Source organism: Sparus aurata, chromosome 15 (genome assembly GCF_900880675.1).
Source record: "Sparus aurata chromosome 15, fSpaAur1.1, whole genome shotgun sequence".
Lineage (NCBI taxonomy): Eukaryota > Metazoa > Chordata > Actinopteri > Spariformes > Sparidae > Sparus > Sparus aurata.
Window position 1 is genome coordinate 24,066,095 of NC_044201.1, and position 14,827 is coordinate 24,080,921.

The window sequence follows — 14,827 nt, forward strand, 5'->3', positions numbered from 1 at the left end:
TGTGTGGGATGTGTTTGGATTACATCAGCCGCTCTATACAATGCTATGTTCCCCTTAATAATAACAAAATGGCAATCTCACGGTGACTGCACTACACACGCCGGTAACGATTGCAGAAACAAGACGGCAAACAGAGAAGTGCCACTCGTGTGTCTTTTCTTCTAACAAGGTATCACTACTCTTTGAATCAAATCGGCTCGGTGTGCGGTTGTGCGTGTGTGCGTGCAAGCGCGCGCACGCGCGTGTGTGCGCAAGCATACGAACGTCACACTGCACACGTGTGTGTGTGTGTGTGTATGTGCACGCGCGTCTGTGTGTGTGAGGGCAGCTTAACGAGGGTGGTTCATTTGACAGGCAATTAGTTTGCGGAGCTGCTATTGACAGCCCCTGTGCTTGTGTTTGTTCAACAGCTCTGGGTGAGTTCCACGCTCCCTGGGCTACGTGACAAAGCACCTCCGACAGGGAGCTCCTGATCTCCACCGAGGCTCGGAGGCTCGCACTGTGAGGGGGGTGGATATGTGACAGCCTAGCAGAGAGAGAAGAGAGGAGAGAGAGGCGGAGAGATACAAAACCCACAAGGGTCTATTAGGGGGTTGTTGCAAGTTAATGTAGCTACAACACACTTTTTTGTGTCGTATTTTGAAAGGCCTGAGCAATGATGTTGTCATTTGTTGTTTGATTGCGGGGATAGCGGAGGGTAATCTTAGGAGACACGCGGGCTCTCACACTACATGCACACACATAAAAATGCAGAAAGAGAGGAGACAAGGCGGTGGGGGAAAGCTGGAGGGAGATGGAGGAGAGGAAAAATATAACAAGATCCAAACACTCTTTTATCCTCGAAAATCCCATATTCTAATGCAACGGCCCATCCCTCTTTTAGTTGCAACCATTTCGTTTGTAGAGCCGAGCTCCAATCAATATCATTATTTTCACAGAGGATCGAAGCGCCTTCACCGAGTTAATGGGGGATTGAGGTGGTAAACGTTTACCCTCTCACTGTCAGCAGAGCAGTGGTCCATAGTGGGCCCAGATGACAGCACTGGCCCCACTGTGGACACACTATGTGGAGATGTCCTGTGGGTAGACAGGCTGCATGGACTGTCAACCGCCTGCCATGCCCTAGATGGCCTAACATATCAGCCACTTGAGTTAGAGCAGCAGCATGGGCTTTGACTTCTACTGGAGCTAACAGAAACAAACCAGCCAGTGCTGGCAGCAGCATTACTGCACTGCTTGACGCTGTTATTGTTGATACAAGGAAAAGTGGAGAAAGACTTTCATTGTCCTGTGTAATTTTAACAAAATATGTCAACGTAATGCAAGAGTAATCAAGTAAAAATACTAAATAACGTGCTGCATTAACATAAAACATTATTTTGTCTGATGCTGGCCGTCTACAACTATACATCATCTGTTCTGTCGCATTTTTGAGAAATGAAGACTAATCTGCAGCTGGCAACAGCAAAGCAAATTCTCTCATATAGCAGCATATGCTAAATAGCTCTTCAAGCGCGCAGATGCATTGCTGTAAAATACTTCTCCTGTCTGCGTATCTGCATCTCCCAGATGGGTCCCAAGCTGTGCCAAACTGCATCTCATCAACTGCTATGAACTATGGCATCACATGACCGCAGGAGATATGTGGAGTCCTATTCTGTCGTGCCTTGGCACAACGTGGTCAAGCGATGCATCATCAGGAAGCCCACACTTTGTCATAAACTGGAGGTAACTAGCAGCGAGAGGAGGCAGCGGAGAGAGTGCTTTTTCTGCTCAAAGTGGTGAAAGTTCGGTTCAATACACGGGAGAAAAGAACAAGACTTTTGTCCGATTTCTTTTTTTTTTTTCACTTTGGAAAAAAGACTAATCAGCAGAGTTCGAGTTGATTTGGGTTTGCATGAGGGTGTGACAGAGCAGTGAGAGATTTCATGGGACGTTGCCCCATGATTCATTGAGTTATTGGTTTCCGCCCTGTTTTAATCGCTGGCGGGCCCGAGCCAAAAAATCTCGGAGGATTCCGGAGAGCTCTTTTCTCCACCGTTCAGCAGAATGGAATTTGGTCTGCAAGTGCCTCACGTCATTCGAGGCGTCCTTCACAGTTTCGGGGGCCCTAATTCAAACCACATGGAGGCCAGCGTCCGGTTACGGACCTCTGCAGGAAAAAAAATAGAGGACACGTTCCCATTGGCTGCTTCGGGATGGGAAATGGGGTGTCTTGATGGAAAAAGATAACAAACACATCTAAGTAGGAGTCACAACATAGCCAAAGCACACACACATTCACATGCATAAATATACATACACATGTACAGACACGGGACATATACAAATATACAAGCATATACACAAATACACACACACACAGACGGAAACATACACTTATGGGTCTGCAAAAGCTGTTTGCTTGACATGATGGAAGAATGAGCAGCAGGCTCTGTAATATTGCCCCTATTCTTCATTGACAAGCATATATATTTTTTGCTGTTCCCAACTGACTTTGCAGCGCTGAACTCCATTTATGAATTATCTGACATATTTCCTGCTATTTTTTTGACAGGAGTACTCAGAGGAAATTTCAAGGCACCTTTCTCCTGACAAGTAGAAATATCAATATTTGAATAAATTGCAGATTTGGATCTCCTCACATGGATGCTCTCCAGCAAGTGTGTGCGTGTGTCTGTGTGTGTGTGTGTGTGTGTGTGTGTGTACCGCGGGATGAATGTGTGTTTGTCTGTGTATGTTTTTGCATGTGCGTGTGTTTGTGTGTGTGAGTGAAGGGAATGGGAAGGGGTTTGTTTCATTCTGTTACCACGGTCTTATCCCCCTGAGCCCGCAGGCAGAAATCTGTATGCAGCATTTCATTAGGAGGGAGCTCGACTGAGTGACATGTGAAGCACACCTCGCCGTCGACCTGATGAAGTTTACTTCTCTCAAACGGCAAAAAGCCACTTTGTAGACTAGCCTTTTTTCCACAGAGGAAGAGAGGGGGGTGATGGCTGAGCACCAATAAAAGAATCATGAATGTTGTTTCACAGAATGACAGGCCTATATGTACACAAATATTTCTCTTCGAGAAAAATGTAAGCTTCAGAGCTTCTTTTTTTTTTCCTCCTCTCGTTTTAAAGTAGATTTGACTTGATAGAGCTGACAGTGTTCGAAATATGATCACCTAAATTCGAAGCCTTGTAGGAAACATCTAACAAGATGCACAAAAGGGAGGATAGAAATGTTGTTATCTCGCAAAAGTGGCAGGTGTGATGTGAGGAAGGCGGCATCTCACCCAGTGAACTAAATAATTTACAAACAAATACACTATTGTCCTACAACCTTGATAAATACACCATCGCCGTATAAGAGGTCAATGTCAAGCATCCATAACACTCAACGCTGTCTTCTTAAAGCTCCTGGTGTTACGTATGAGAGACTTCTGCCTATCTGTCTCACTCTGTTTAGCTGCAGTAGCTGCCATTCTGTCTGCATGTCTGCTGCTGCTGCTGATAGATCACTCTCCTGCCCACCCCTTCAACCTACCCCCTCCCCTCCGCACCCCGCCATCATTTCAGGGAGCCTGAGAAATGGCTTAGCCATGTGAGGTTACTCAGGTACCAAAAAGGCTGCGACCCCGTGACCCCCCGGGCCGACCTCCCTGACCCCAACGTCATACTTTCTCCCTCTCCAACAGAAAACAAAAACAAATCTTATCATGCGCCTCCGTGGCTCAAAGGAAAAAAAGAGAGCCCTTATATCAATGTGGTGCTTTGACAATCATCTATCCACATGACCTGTGATTTCTCCTACAGGGTCTGCTTGACACTTACAACAGAGAGGTGACGGCGTGCAGGTTGTCCATCTCTCGCCTCGCCTGCCCTTATCTCCTTTCCTCTCCATCTCTCTCCTCACTCCTCCTTGTGTGCACAACTTAATAAGCAAGCAAGGGGTAGATTCCCATTATGGAAACCCTGGAAAATGGCCCGGACATTTCCCCCCATATCTGGGATCTCCATCTGGAGAAGGCACTCTCGCTCTCACTGCCCCCCTCGTCCAATCTCTGTGTGTGTTCTGGTGAGCCTACGCTGCAGAGATGGCTTTCACTCTCCACTGGCTACAATGAGATTGGCCCACCAGGTTGACTCTATTCGAATCGACAACCCATTTCAATAACGTAACAAAACAGAACAGAGTGCTGACGTTGAATAAAACATTTTTGAGGGCGCCCAGGGGGGCTGGATGGGGGTCTCAAATTATCGGAATCTGTACGATTTTGGAACACTTTAGCAGAAACATACATCCATCTACACATAACAAAACACAATCTGTTACGTATAGATTTGATAATACCATGAAATTTGGTTAGTTTCCCCCTTGTGCGTAGTCCTGAACTGCGTGTGAGCTCACATCAGTTTGGGCCGCTTCATAACCAGAGTAAATGGTTAACAGACTAATAAAGATTACACTGAGGTCAGCAAGTCACTAATCCCCGGCGTTATTAGTAAAAACAAAGTCTACAGCTTTACGCCGTGCACCTCATCACATCTGAGTGCCTATGCACGTGCATAAGGTCCGAACATAATATGGTGTGACTTAAACCATACAATGAGAAGAGAAAATAAATATGCTAAGAGCAGCAGGGGTGGACCGGGCCAGGCCTCTGCGGACCTATGTCATCACTCCCTCTGGTCTCGGCTGCGCTCCCCACCCGAGCGAAAGGCTCAATGATTACGGAGGCTCAGCTTCCCTCTAAGAAAGCAAACCGGAGCTGCAGTCCAAACAAGTCCGAGCCAGCAGCGAGGGAGCACCGCTACACCAGGCAGCTCGGGTTTACCGTCGCCTCCGACCTGGCTGGCCCCCGGGCTTGCATTAGTCCCCCAGCCCACCCTCTCTAGGACAAACAAACAACCACCACTTACACAGTCAGGGACGAGCAGTGAGGCAGGGAGAGCTGGTGCCACCAGCACTGTGCGGAGGGGAACCTGACCCAATTGGATTTGCTTTATCACCCCATATAATGACTCCCAGACTGGCCTGTTCCAGTGGTAGAAAATAAAAATTGCCAAAAAAGAAAAAAAAAAAAATCTGCCTGCCTGCCATTCTGAGTTTGGCCCAAAATGGGCAGCTCCCCCAAAACAGATGGGGAGGCATCTCAAAAATGTTCTCTGCCTCTGGGGACATGTGGTTTTCCCCATCATTATATAACTGTAAACTCCTGGATGTCAGAGATTGGGGATAATAACTTTCAGATGTTGGCAGCGTGGGCCAATGCTGGGACCTGCTGGATGGGAACGGTTATTTGGCAGAGGGGAGGAAGTCCGAGAGATTAGGACTAAGATGTGACAGGGGGAAAAGTGGATCTGGACCGGAGCTGAGTGGGTCGCCTCAGCCTGTTCCAGTGTGTTTGACATTGTACCGGACCCTAATGATGACCGTGTGGGAGGCAGGGGCTCGGCAAGTGCGTGTGCGTGGGATAGAGAGCGAGACACAAATTAATATCAAAACCACAGGAAATCGTGTCATCGTGTTAACACGCCGAAATCAAGCTAAAGTGCTCGGGCTTGATCCGCCACTTTTAGCATCCCATTTCAATTTTCAGATACATTTGATATGACAGTTTTAGCACTCCCCATTGCAGTGCAGATGTGCCACTAATTCAGAAACAGACACACCTCCTTCAATAAATGAGTCCTTATAGAAGTGTCATCCCGTTAAACCATTTTTATTGGTTTGTCTCACACGGCGGCGGAGGATCATTGTTCACTGCGGATGTGGTCGTTGCTCGCCGGTGTGGTCAAGGTTTGGTCACTCCTCTAATGAAAAGAAACATCTCCTCACATTTTTATATATTCCAGCTGGTCACTGCATGGTTAAAAAAAAAAAAAAAAAAAAAAGGAGGAAAAAAAAGGCACAATCCTGTTTTTTCTCCTTTTTAAATATTTTTCCCCCCTTTGCCTTAAAGTATCGATCGCAGTGCTGAACAAGCAGAGGAGTGTTTTTTATTGTAAATCAATACTGATCGATCGGCTGCCCGGGTGTTGAATATGGATCAATATCACACCAGGCTGTGGAGGAGATCTGATTTCAATTGGCAAGAGGAGCCCACAGCAGGTTTCCATCAAGCGGTAATTCAAGACATGGGAACATAAGTCAGATGGATTGATATAGACTAGCCAGGACCTTTCTTGCCACTGAACCAGCTCAAGGAAATTTCTGTCATATATCATTAACGCAGTCGGGGCAGGCAGTAAAAAAAAAAAAGAGGGGGAGCATTGTACCTCAGTGACCCTCAATAAGGAGCACTGGTCAAACATTGAATAAATACTCCATTATGAGCATGAAGTTTTTTTTTTTTTTAATAAAAGAAACTCCGACCAACTTAAACACTAGAATAGACACTGAAGCTTTGCTCTCTGTGCGCACGCACACACACACACACACACACACACACACACACCACATTGTGGTCATGTTGTGTGGAACTTCTGGTCCTGATTATGCCGAGGTCAGCCCGAGATTCATACTGTAAGCTGTTATTAATTTACTGAACAAATGTCCTGGAGAAAACTGGTGAATGGTGAAATATTTTCGTTACACTTATCGAAAGGTCCATCTTTATTAAACCCGCACATTTGTTTAATTTAAACACGGCGAGAAAACACGTAATGTAATTTTAACAGCACGCATGTGTCGCCAAAGTGCAGCGAGCATGTGTGTATGTTAAAAAAGCAGGTCGCCCCGTTCATTCATCACTTGTTTGTGATTCCTGAAGAGAAAGGCACTGTTCCAAATGACAGCATTGTAAAACAATAAAAACAGAGCTATAGTTAGAAATAACTTGTCACTTTTAATAAATGACACTGGTTCAGGGCTCTTTCTCAGGGGCTTCTCCTCCGATACATCCCGGGCACCCCTGGGGCCAACAGAGCAGCCAGCGGACCAGCTCGTTTCCCCGAGGTAACTGATGACCCTATCCCTGAATTTCCCCCCATCTTTGTCCTGTGACCTCACACCAGCGGGAGCAGGACCATGTCCGATGAAATCTTCAGACTGCTTCCCATCCTAATCTTGCCTGTGTCACCCTACAAATTGCTACATTCAGAAAATGGAAATAGATTGAGGTGGAGATGGAGGGAGGGACTGACAGAGGTAGGGAGAAAGGGAGAGGAGCGGAGGGGAGGGGGGAGCGGAGGAAGAGTGCATCGACAACCAGTCCCCTAAGAAAAATACTTGAGGAAAGAACGACTCGGGAGATCCCGACAAGGAATCACATCTCAGCGAACATATTGATCTGATTTACAAAACCTCCACTCTAATGCGAAACAAATGGCGTGGGCGTGAACTGGTACTTAACCATAAAACCCCAGCATTACTCCGTCTCCGATGAAATACCACATATATCCCTCACCAGGGCCTAATGTGCTGTTTTACGGCCAGATACGACTGAGGTTGACCCAACAGTTTGTTTGACAATTAGGGGAAACCTAATAAGGATTGAATGGGAGTGAGAACATGCCAAGAGAAAGAAAGGAGACCCTTATTCAAAAAGAGAAAAAAAACGGCTAAAAAAAACCACTGGTCTGAGTGACCTCAATGTGATTCACAAAGAATCAGGAGCTGTTTGACAAAAGCTCTTGCGTCATTAATGCTTTACGAAACCAAACAACGGCTTCAAAACAGCTACAAAGTTTAATTATAAAGGAGGGCTGCTAAATATTTGAGAAAGAGTGGCATGTTTTATTCACTTCAGATTTAATTTCAATAATGTAAGATTTTCACCACGGTGGCTTATTGCAGCAGTGTGTCGGGGAAAAGTGAATAAATCTTGAGCGATTGTTTTCTTTCATAATATCAAAATAAATCACTCGCATTGCTCCACAGCCGGATTTAAATCACATTAACGCTGCGCTAAACCAAGTCGGTGAATGCGACTGAAGATAGTAAACTTTAACAACGTATGCACCGAGAGAAAATCTTTCGATAACCTTTTTCCTTATTTCCATGTGTGCGTTACCGAGTGTGTATACAAGGTCCAGTGTTGCTCTTGGCCCAGCATTCACATCCCATCACCCCGGCTCTGGCCTTGTTTCTGTCAGCAGTGAACCAGGGGAGTAAAGAGAAGGAGAGGAAGAGAAGGAAAAGAGGGAAAGCGAAGGGGGTGGTGAAGGGGGGAGGGGTTGTCTCCATGGACAGATGGACTGCTCTTTCTCAACACATGTGGAACCATGTTTCGTCTTTCACTGCCGTCAAGCTGGAGCCGAATCCGTCGCTCTGTTGGCCCGCGCCACTCTTTCGTACTGCACACCTCTCTCTTTAGCAGAGCGCGCGTGCACACACACACACACACGAGTGCACACACACACAAACACGCACAGAGACACACACACACACACACGCAAGCATCTCCGTCTTTCTCTGCACACATGTTAAAGTCATCACCCCTGCTCAGCGCTAGTAAAACACAACACCCCCGGCTTCTCTGCTGTTGTCAAGTCTTGCCATTAGCTGATGCCACTGGGGAATCCTACCCTAGTGAGGTGGGTCTCCCTCGGGAGCGTCAGGCACCACGTTACGTTCAGCCGCCACTCATGTGAACCCAAACATGTGAGCATAATTTGGAAAATATCATTTATACTGTGCGTCTTTGTACGTGTCTTGACATTTACAAACTGCGATAAAACCGACATGAGGGAGGAGGGAATAGAAAACAGGGCGAGAATAATTTGAGGTAATGTTTTGCTTAGTGAACAGTATTACCCAATCCTGGATGTTGGAGCACTGGGAAGGAGGTTCTGGCTCTGGGGCTGCAGCGAGGGTCTGGGTTTCATTTTTCGGCAAGTGCAAGCCAAAGGAGAGCTGCCAAGTACAGCTTTCGCTCTCAACACTTCCTGCTCTTCCTCCTCTGGCACGGGAGGAGACAGGCTTCACTCAAACATCACGTCGACTCAGGCAGGGGTGGCCAGCTTATTCTCCCGTTCTCTCAATGGGTGTCAAAAATTCACATCTGTCACATGAATTAGACCAAACACGGCCATAAATAAAAGCGCCGAGATGGATATGTTGTTAAGCCACAAATAAAAAAAGGTGCACGCAGGTGTTTGCACGCGTGTGTAAATATGGAAACAGAGCACTTCCTATACAAGTTAACAGCTTTAAATGACTCACTGCGAAGCCCCCCAAAGAAACAGTGCGGTGCAGGTCCCACGGCTCAGCAGAATAATGTAAAAAATCCAGAAGGAACACCTGCAGCAATCAACTCTCAATCACAACAACGGTGACCCCATCCACTGCATCATTTTCATTATGGATGGTGGGAGCACAATGCTAGATTAACACTACCTACCGAGTGCCATCTTAATTGCCCCTCTGCAGATGCAGTGAAAACATGTCATTTAGGTACTTCATAAACAGACTTCGCTTTGCAGGTTATCAAGACAGCCGCTCGGCGAAAACACACCCTCGTTTCCAATGCTGATGTGCAATTAAAATGGTTTTAGAAATCCTCTTTGACACCCCAGGGCTTAGCCAAAAATGTAAATGACATTAAAGGAGACAATGAATTTAATTTTGTTTAATGTCCCCTTTCGCTGATTCTCATTTACATCACATTTCCACATAAAGGGCTGACCTTATAAATACTGGCATTTGTTCAGCTTTTGGAGGTAATCACGGTTTTGCAAAAACCAGATGGGTGCACACAAATTTTCCGATTTGTTTCTTAGAAGGCCGAGGGAACCACATGTGAGACGCTCTAAGACTGCGCTCTTTTGTTCCTGGTAAACAACTTGACAACAAGTCAAGTGCACTCTGGGAAATGACCTCGTAGGTGTTCCACAAATGAACGATAACGCAAAGTCATTTAGAAAATACAGGCTGGCTAATGAGGGACATAACGGAAAGCTAAGCAAAATTTACATTAGGCCAAAATTTAATTGCATTAACACACGAACAGGTGCGGTGAGGCCTTTATAAATGAGCTAAATGAATAAAAGCCTCCCACAGCACAACCATGTGTGCTGACCAAAAAAAAAAGAGAGACAAGGGGAAAAATAAGGGAAAAAACAAGTCAATGTCATGAATTATTCAGTGGCCGGGCTGCACTCCAAAGGTCGCTGCTCTTTGACCTTTGTGACAGGAAGTGAAAGGGAGTGCCGTAGCGGCTGGAATAAATGGAGCTGACATGTTTAGATCTGCTCCACAATCCGTTTGTGAATGGCAGCGTAAATTGACACAGGATGTTAAACTGTATGAACATATATTAAATTCAGAATTCATATATGGGCAGAATACACACTGATACCACATTCTCCCTGCCGTCTGTCTCGATTCGACTTGCATAAATTGCTCCAGCCCTCTCGGAGTAGAAACGTGACCTTTGAACCCGGACACGCAGAATGAGTCATTTTCTCTCCTCTTTCAACAACATGTGCTGTCTTATTACAAAATCCATGTGTGAGCCCGGACAATGTATCTAATCTTTCACACAAGAGAAGACAAAGTCAATATGCAAGAGAGTGAAGACAGATACCAGACCAGGAGAGTCATCGCAAATTGAGTTATGTTTGGCTATACACTACATGCACTGTAAATGGGAAAAGCATCTAATCAGATATTGGGTACCTCATCACTATAATTCTAAAGACTCAAATTACCGACTGAATAAACCTACACCCCCACTTACTTTAAGGCACCATTAACTTATAAATGTGACATCTGTAGCACTGCTGGATTTATAAAGGGGAGAGATGATTAGACTGAACTGCAGAAAGTGATGCGGTTACAGCCACAGATCTACAATTAGTCACAAGTTAAATTTACTGCTTCTTTTATTTAACGTAAGCAGCGAGTGACTTTGATTTTTTCTTTTTTTTTTCCTGAACCGACATTGGAAGGAAGGGGGGAAAAAAAGTACGCGCGTGCTATTGAGAGACAATAGACTTTTCTTTGTGTAGAGCAAAATATGCACCGACGTTCCTTAAGAGATATTGAGATTTGAGTCACAACACATAAACCCACCCAAATGCAACTAAAATAGGGCCTTTTCTTCATCCAAAAAAGGAGTATGAATAATGCAAGGGCATCAAATGTAAGTGCTGAAATATTTAGAGACCAAGCAGTGCTGAAACTTTGTGACAGCTGTTGGGCCTATATCTAACCAACTTTCTTTTTTTTTTTTTTTTTTTTTTAAAGAGAATCCTTCCTCCTATAAAAATCTGAGTGAAAATCTGTATCAAAACTCTGAGAGAAAATAGGGTAAACAGATGTCTGGCTTGACCGCAGGAAAATAGGACACATTTGGAATGATAAGTTTCCCAAACTCCGTTGGATATGCCAGATCCATGGGAACGCCAGTTAATGTCTTGCTAGATGCCAGCTAGCTGTGTGCGCTTTCCCCTCTTACCATCTGGGAAAATGTTACAGCGAATGAACGCCATCAATGATTCACTCCAAATCTGTTTCTTAAGGTTTTCGGCCATGCTACTGTTTCTCCAGGAAATGTGGCAGTGCTCGCTGGTTTTCGTACTGTAATTGTAGACAGATGAGACATGCCTGATTCAACAATCAAACCTCTCCTCTAGGTTTATGTCACTCAACTATGTTCTACTCAATTGGAAATAATCAGTTTCTGCCAGCAGCGACCGCAGCACAGGTGCCTGTAATGATGTGCATGAGAAAATGACAGATGTAACAGAAATGGCTGTAAAACATGGGAGCTTTAACTAAAAGCTTACCCATATGCACAGCGGGAACAGTCGAGTGATTGCGGTAAATAATCTTACAGTGTGCTCTGGTCAGGTCCGTAACTCTTGCTAAACCCTGCAACCTTTCACAAGCACCCCTCTCCGCAAGCCTCCCTCAGTCACTGGGAACCTGTGTGGGTCTGTTAGGGTGAGCTGACGGGCTCATAGTTACGACATGGAGACAATGGGAGGGTCTAATGAGGAACATATGCTTTTGTGTTTCAACAGAGCCGCTCATTGTGCAAGGAAAGGGATACTCTACTCCTATTCAGGCTCGTCACAATGAAAATCCGAGCCCTCCCTGAGCCAGTTGAGCTTACAATATCCATCCGCTTCTTTTTTTCCCGTCTTTTTTTTTTTTCCCACCCCTCTTTCTTGACTTTAATTCTCCATGCATTCATTTTGCTTATTGTACTTATGTTACATGTTTTTTGTCCCGCAGATTGAAGAACAATGGTGTGCGAAACTCTAAGCAGTAAAAAAAAAAAAAGAAAGGCAGCAGAGCGACACAAAGCAAACATAAAAGCGGCGGAAATTAGGCAAAGTAGACGTCTCAAGTTATATGTTAATGCTCGCGCTGTCGTCCCCTCGCTAACAAATGCGCTCGTCTAATAAATTAAGCGATCCCTCAGTGCTTTTTTTTGGGGGGGGGGGGGTATATGATGCACTGTGGCTGTAAGGCGTGAAAACATAAACAACGCGCAAGCGAGCGTGGGGACGTGCACGCTTGTGTGTGGGTGTCTGTCTGTCTGTCTGTCTGCTGAGTGTTTGTGTCCTCGTCTGTGTGTGTGTGTGTGTGTGTGTGTGTGTGTGTGAGTTTGAGTTCAGACAGCAGTAGCTCTGGTAATCCATCCAGGCTCCCAGGGCAGCCAGCTCCTACTTCCTGATGCATGAGAAGCCGCTGGAGTGGAGTGGCAGCAACAACTGCTCAGCCCTATTTGATTACTAATAAGAGAGTTGTCCCCTCTGTCAGATACCAGGCATTCTCCACTAAGCAAACAGTGATTCCGGCTAGTCAAACATTAGCATTGCTGTCTCTCCCCGCTACGTGGTGAGAGTTACATTGAGATCGACGCTCAAACGACACCCCCTACCTCACCCTTATATCCAACACACACAGACACACACACACACACACATGCGCATAACTACCTAAACATATTCAAAGTGAGCAGGACATATAGTTTCACAGTGTGAGAAAAAATGTCAATGCCGGAGAGAAGGCCATTTATTCTCCCTCTTTAGAAAGTGATGAAGGTAATATAAATGTGGCAGGTGTAGCTTCCCCCGAAGGTGCAGAACAAAACAGCAGACATAAAATGTTTATCCCTTCTAAAGCGAAACTTTAATGGCGTCTAGCTCACAGCTAACTTGAGAGAAGGAAACAGTCAATGAAAAAACAACTATTGACAGTGTAAGCGTCACCGTCGTAAACAAAGAGGAGAAGCCAGCCAAATAAATGTGAAGTTGCCTAAGCTAATTAGGTGTATTCCCAGCATGATCCTCTGGTGATTGAACCACCTGTGATTGAACAAACCCTATCCAGGTGGTGACCGCCCCTCGGTGCACAGGTACCTGGGAAAGACGCCCCTCAGCCACTCACACAGAATCACCCACAGTTCCCACACTGAGGGCTGTAAGATGCAAGTCAGACCAACTGGGCCGTCTGGCACACCGGGAGGGAACTCATTTGTTCACTAGCTCGTCCGTGTGCCTCAGTCACTCATCCATTTAGTCACTCAGACGCTCACTCATTCACTTAGTCGTTCACAAACACCGAGAGAAGCGGCGCACAGCCTACCTGTCAATGATCACAGGGTCTGATGGAGTCTCGTTCCTGTTTCCGCAGCTTTTCTTGTCACAGCATCGGCTATGGGAACATAGACAAGGGTGTTTCAGGGTGAGCAACACATTGCTAAATAAATAAAAATAAATAAATAATGCACACAAAACCACATACATTTATTAAGCGCCTTGGAGTGGTTTTTGATATCGGGTAAAAAAAAATATATATAAAAATTGCCCTGAGATTTCCTTCACTCAATCTATCCATTCCATTGATGCTGATGGCTGATAAAAATGGTGAAAACAACATGTTGTGTTGTTTGGCTTAGTGTTGGAGGGGAGGGGAGTGGGGATTGGGCCAGGAGGCAGGGGAGTCACTTTTCACAGCTTCAGCTTTTGTTTACCTCTAATTGCCAAGCTGCTATTTCTGAGGGAGATGCAAGGTGCCACCCTCAACCAATATTTCTGCGGGGCATTTATCAATTATGGCCTCAAAAGCACTAATCTATCTTCCACCACATGTTTCAGCCATCTCCTCCCTAAGCCTATAGCTTGCTGCCTCTCACTTCTTTGATTGGGACTTGAATCAAAAACTGCAAAAATAAACAAATACATCATCCCAGCTTCCATCGGAAATGAAAACATATAAACATATGAGAATGAGATTGATTTATGCCATATGGTGCGGAGAGGAAAACAAAGATTCTGCGCAAAGCTACTGTCAGTCAAGCACGCGCTATTTAAATAAGTCTGATTTACATGACTTTCTAGCAGCAGTAATAAAGATGTGTTTTATAGCCGAGGCGCCTAATAGTATTAGAGGAAAAACATAATTCAAAAAACCAGCGCATTACAAGCCTAAAAAAATAAGATATCAAAAGATTACTCTTATTAGAGCTGTTCTTATCATGCATATCTTCTTATCTGACAGAGCACTTCTTTATTCAGCAGCAAAATGCACCTTTTCCTGACACACACAAAAAAAATATATTACCTCCAGAGCACAAGCATATTCAACGTGTCACAAATAAGTGATGGATGCTTGTATAAATTGAGCGTGAGTGATGAGTTTATGCATGGAAAAAGACAAATCATTCTCAGCTCTCATGCTGCACTTGCTCCCAACCAGTAACTTGAACAATGCACCGGTGCAACAAAGGAGAGGTTAACCGACAGTATCCGAATTCAATGTTCACAAAGCTCATGCTGAGCTCAACAATAACAACAAAAGGCGTTTTTCCTTTTAGTATCAATGACACCGCTGAATAGCAGCGCAATATGAGAGGTTGAGATTTATGTGGTTAAATGACGCT

General features: G+C 45.1%; 1 protein-coding gene across 4 annotated transcripts in view; it reads right to left on the reverse strand.

The window, feature by feature from the left end:
• Positions 1-14,827, reverse strand: part of LOC115596729 (transcription factor COE3) — a 69,334-nt gene that overhangs the window by 49,835 nt on the left and 4,672 nt on the right. For all 4 annotated transcript variants that reach the window (XM_030442114.1, XM_030442112.1, XM_030442113.1 and 1 more), the window contains exon 6: positions 13,531-13,599. In XM_030442114.1, coding sequence (XP_030297974.1) covers positions 13,531-13,599 — 69 coding nt within the window. The remainder of the gene's footprint in view (positions 1-13,530; positions 13,600-14,827) is intronic.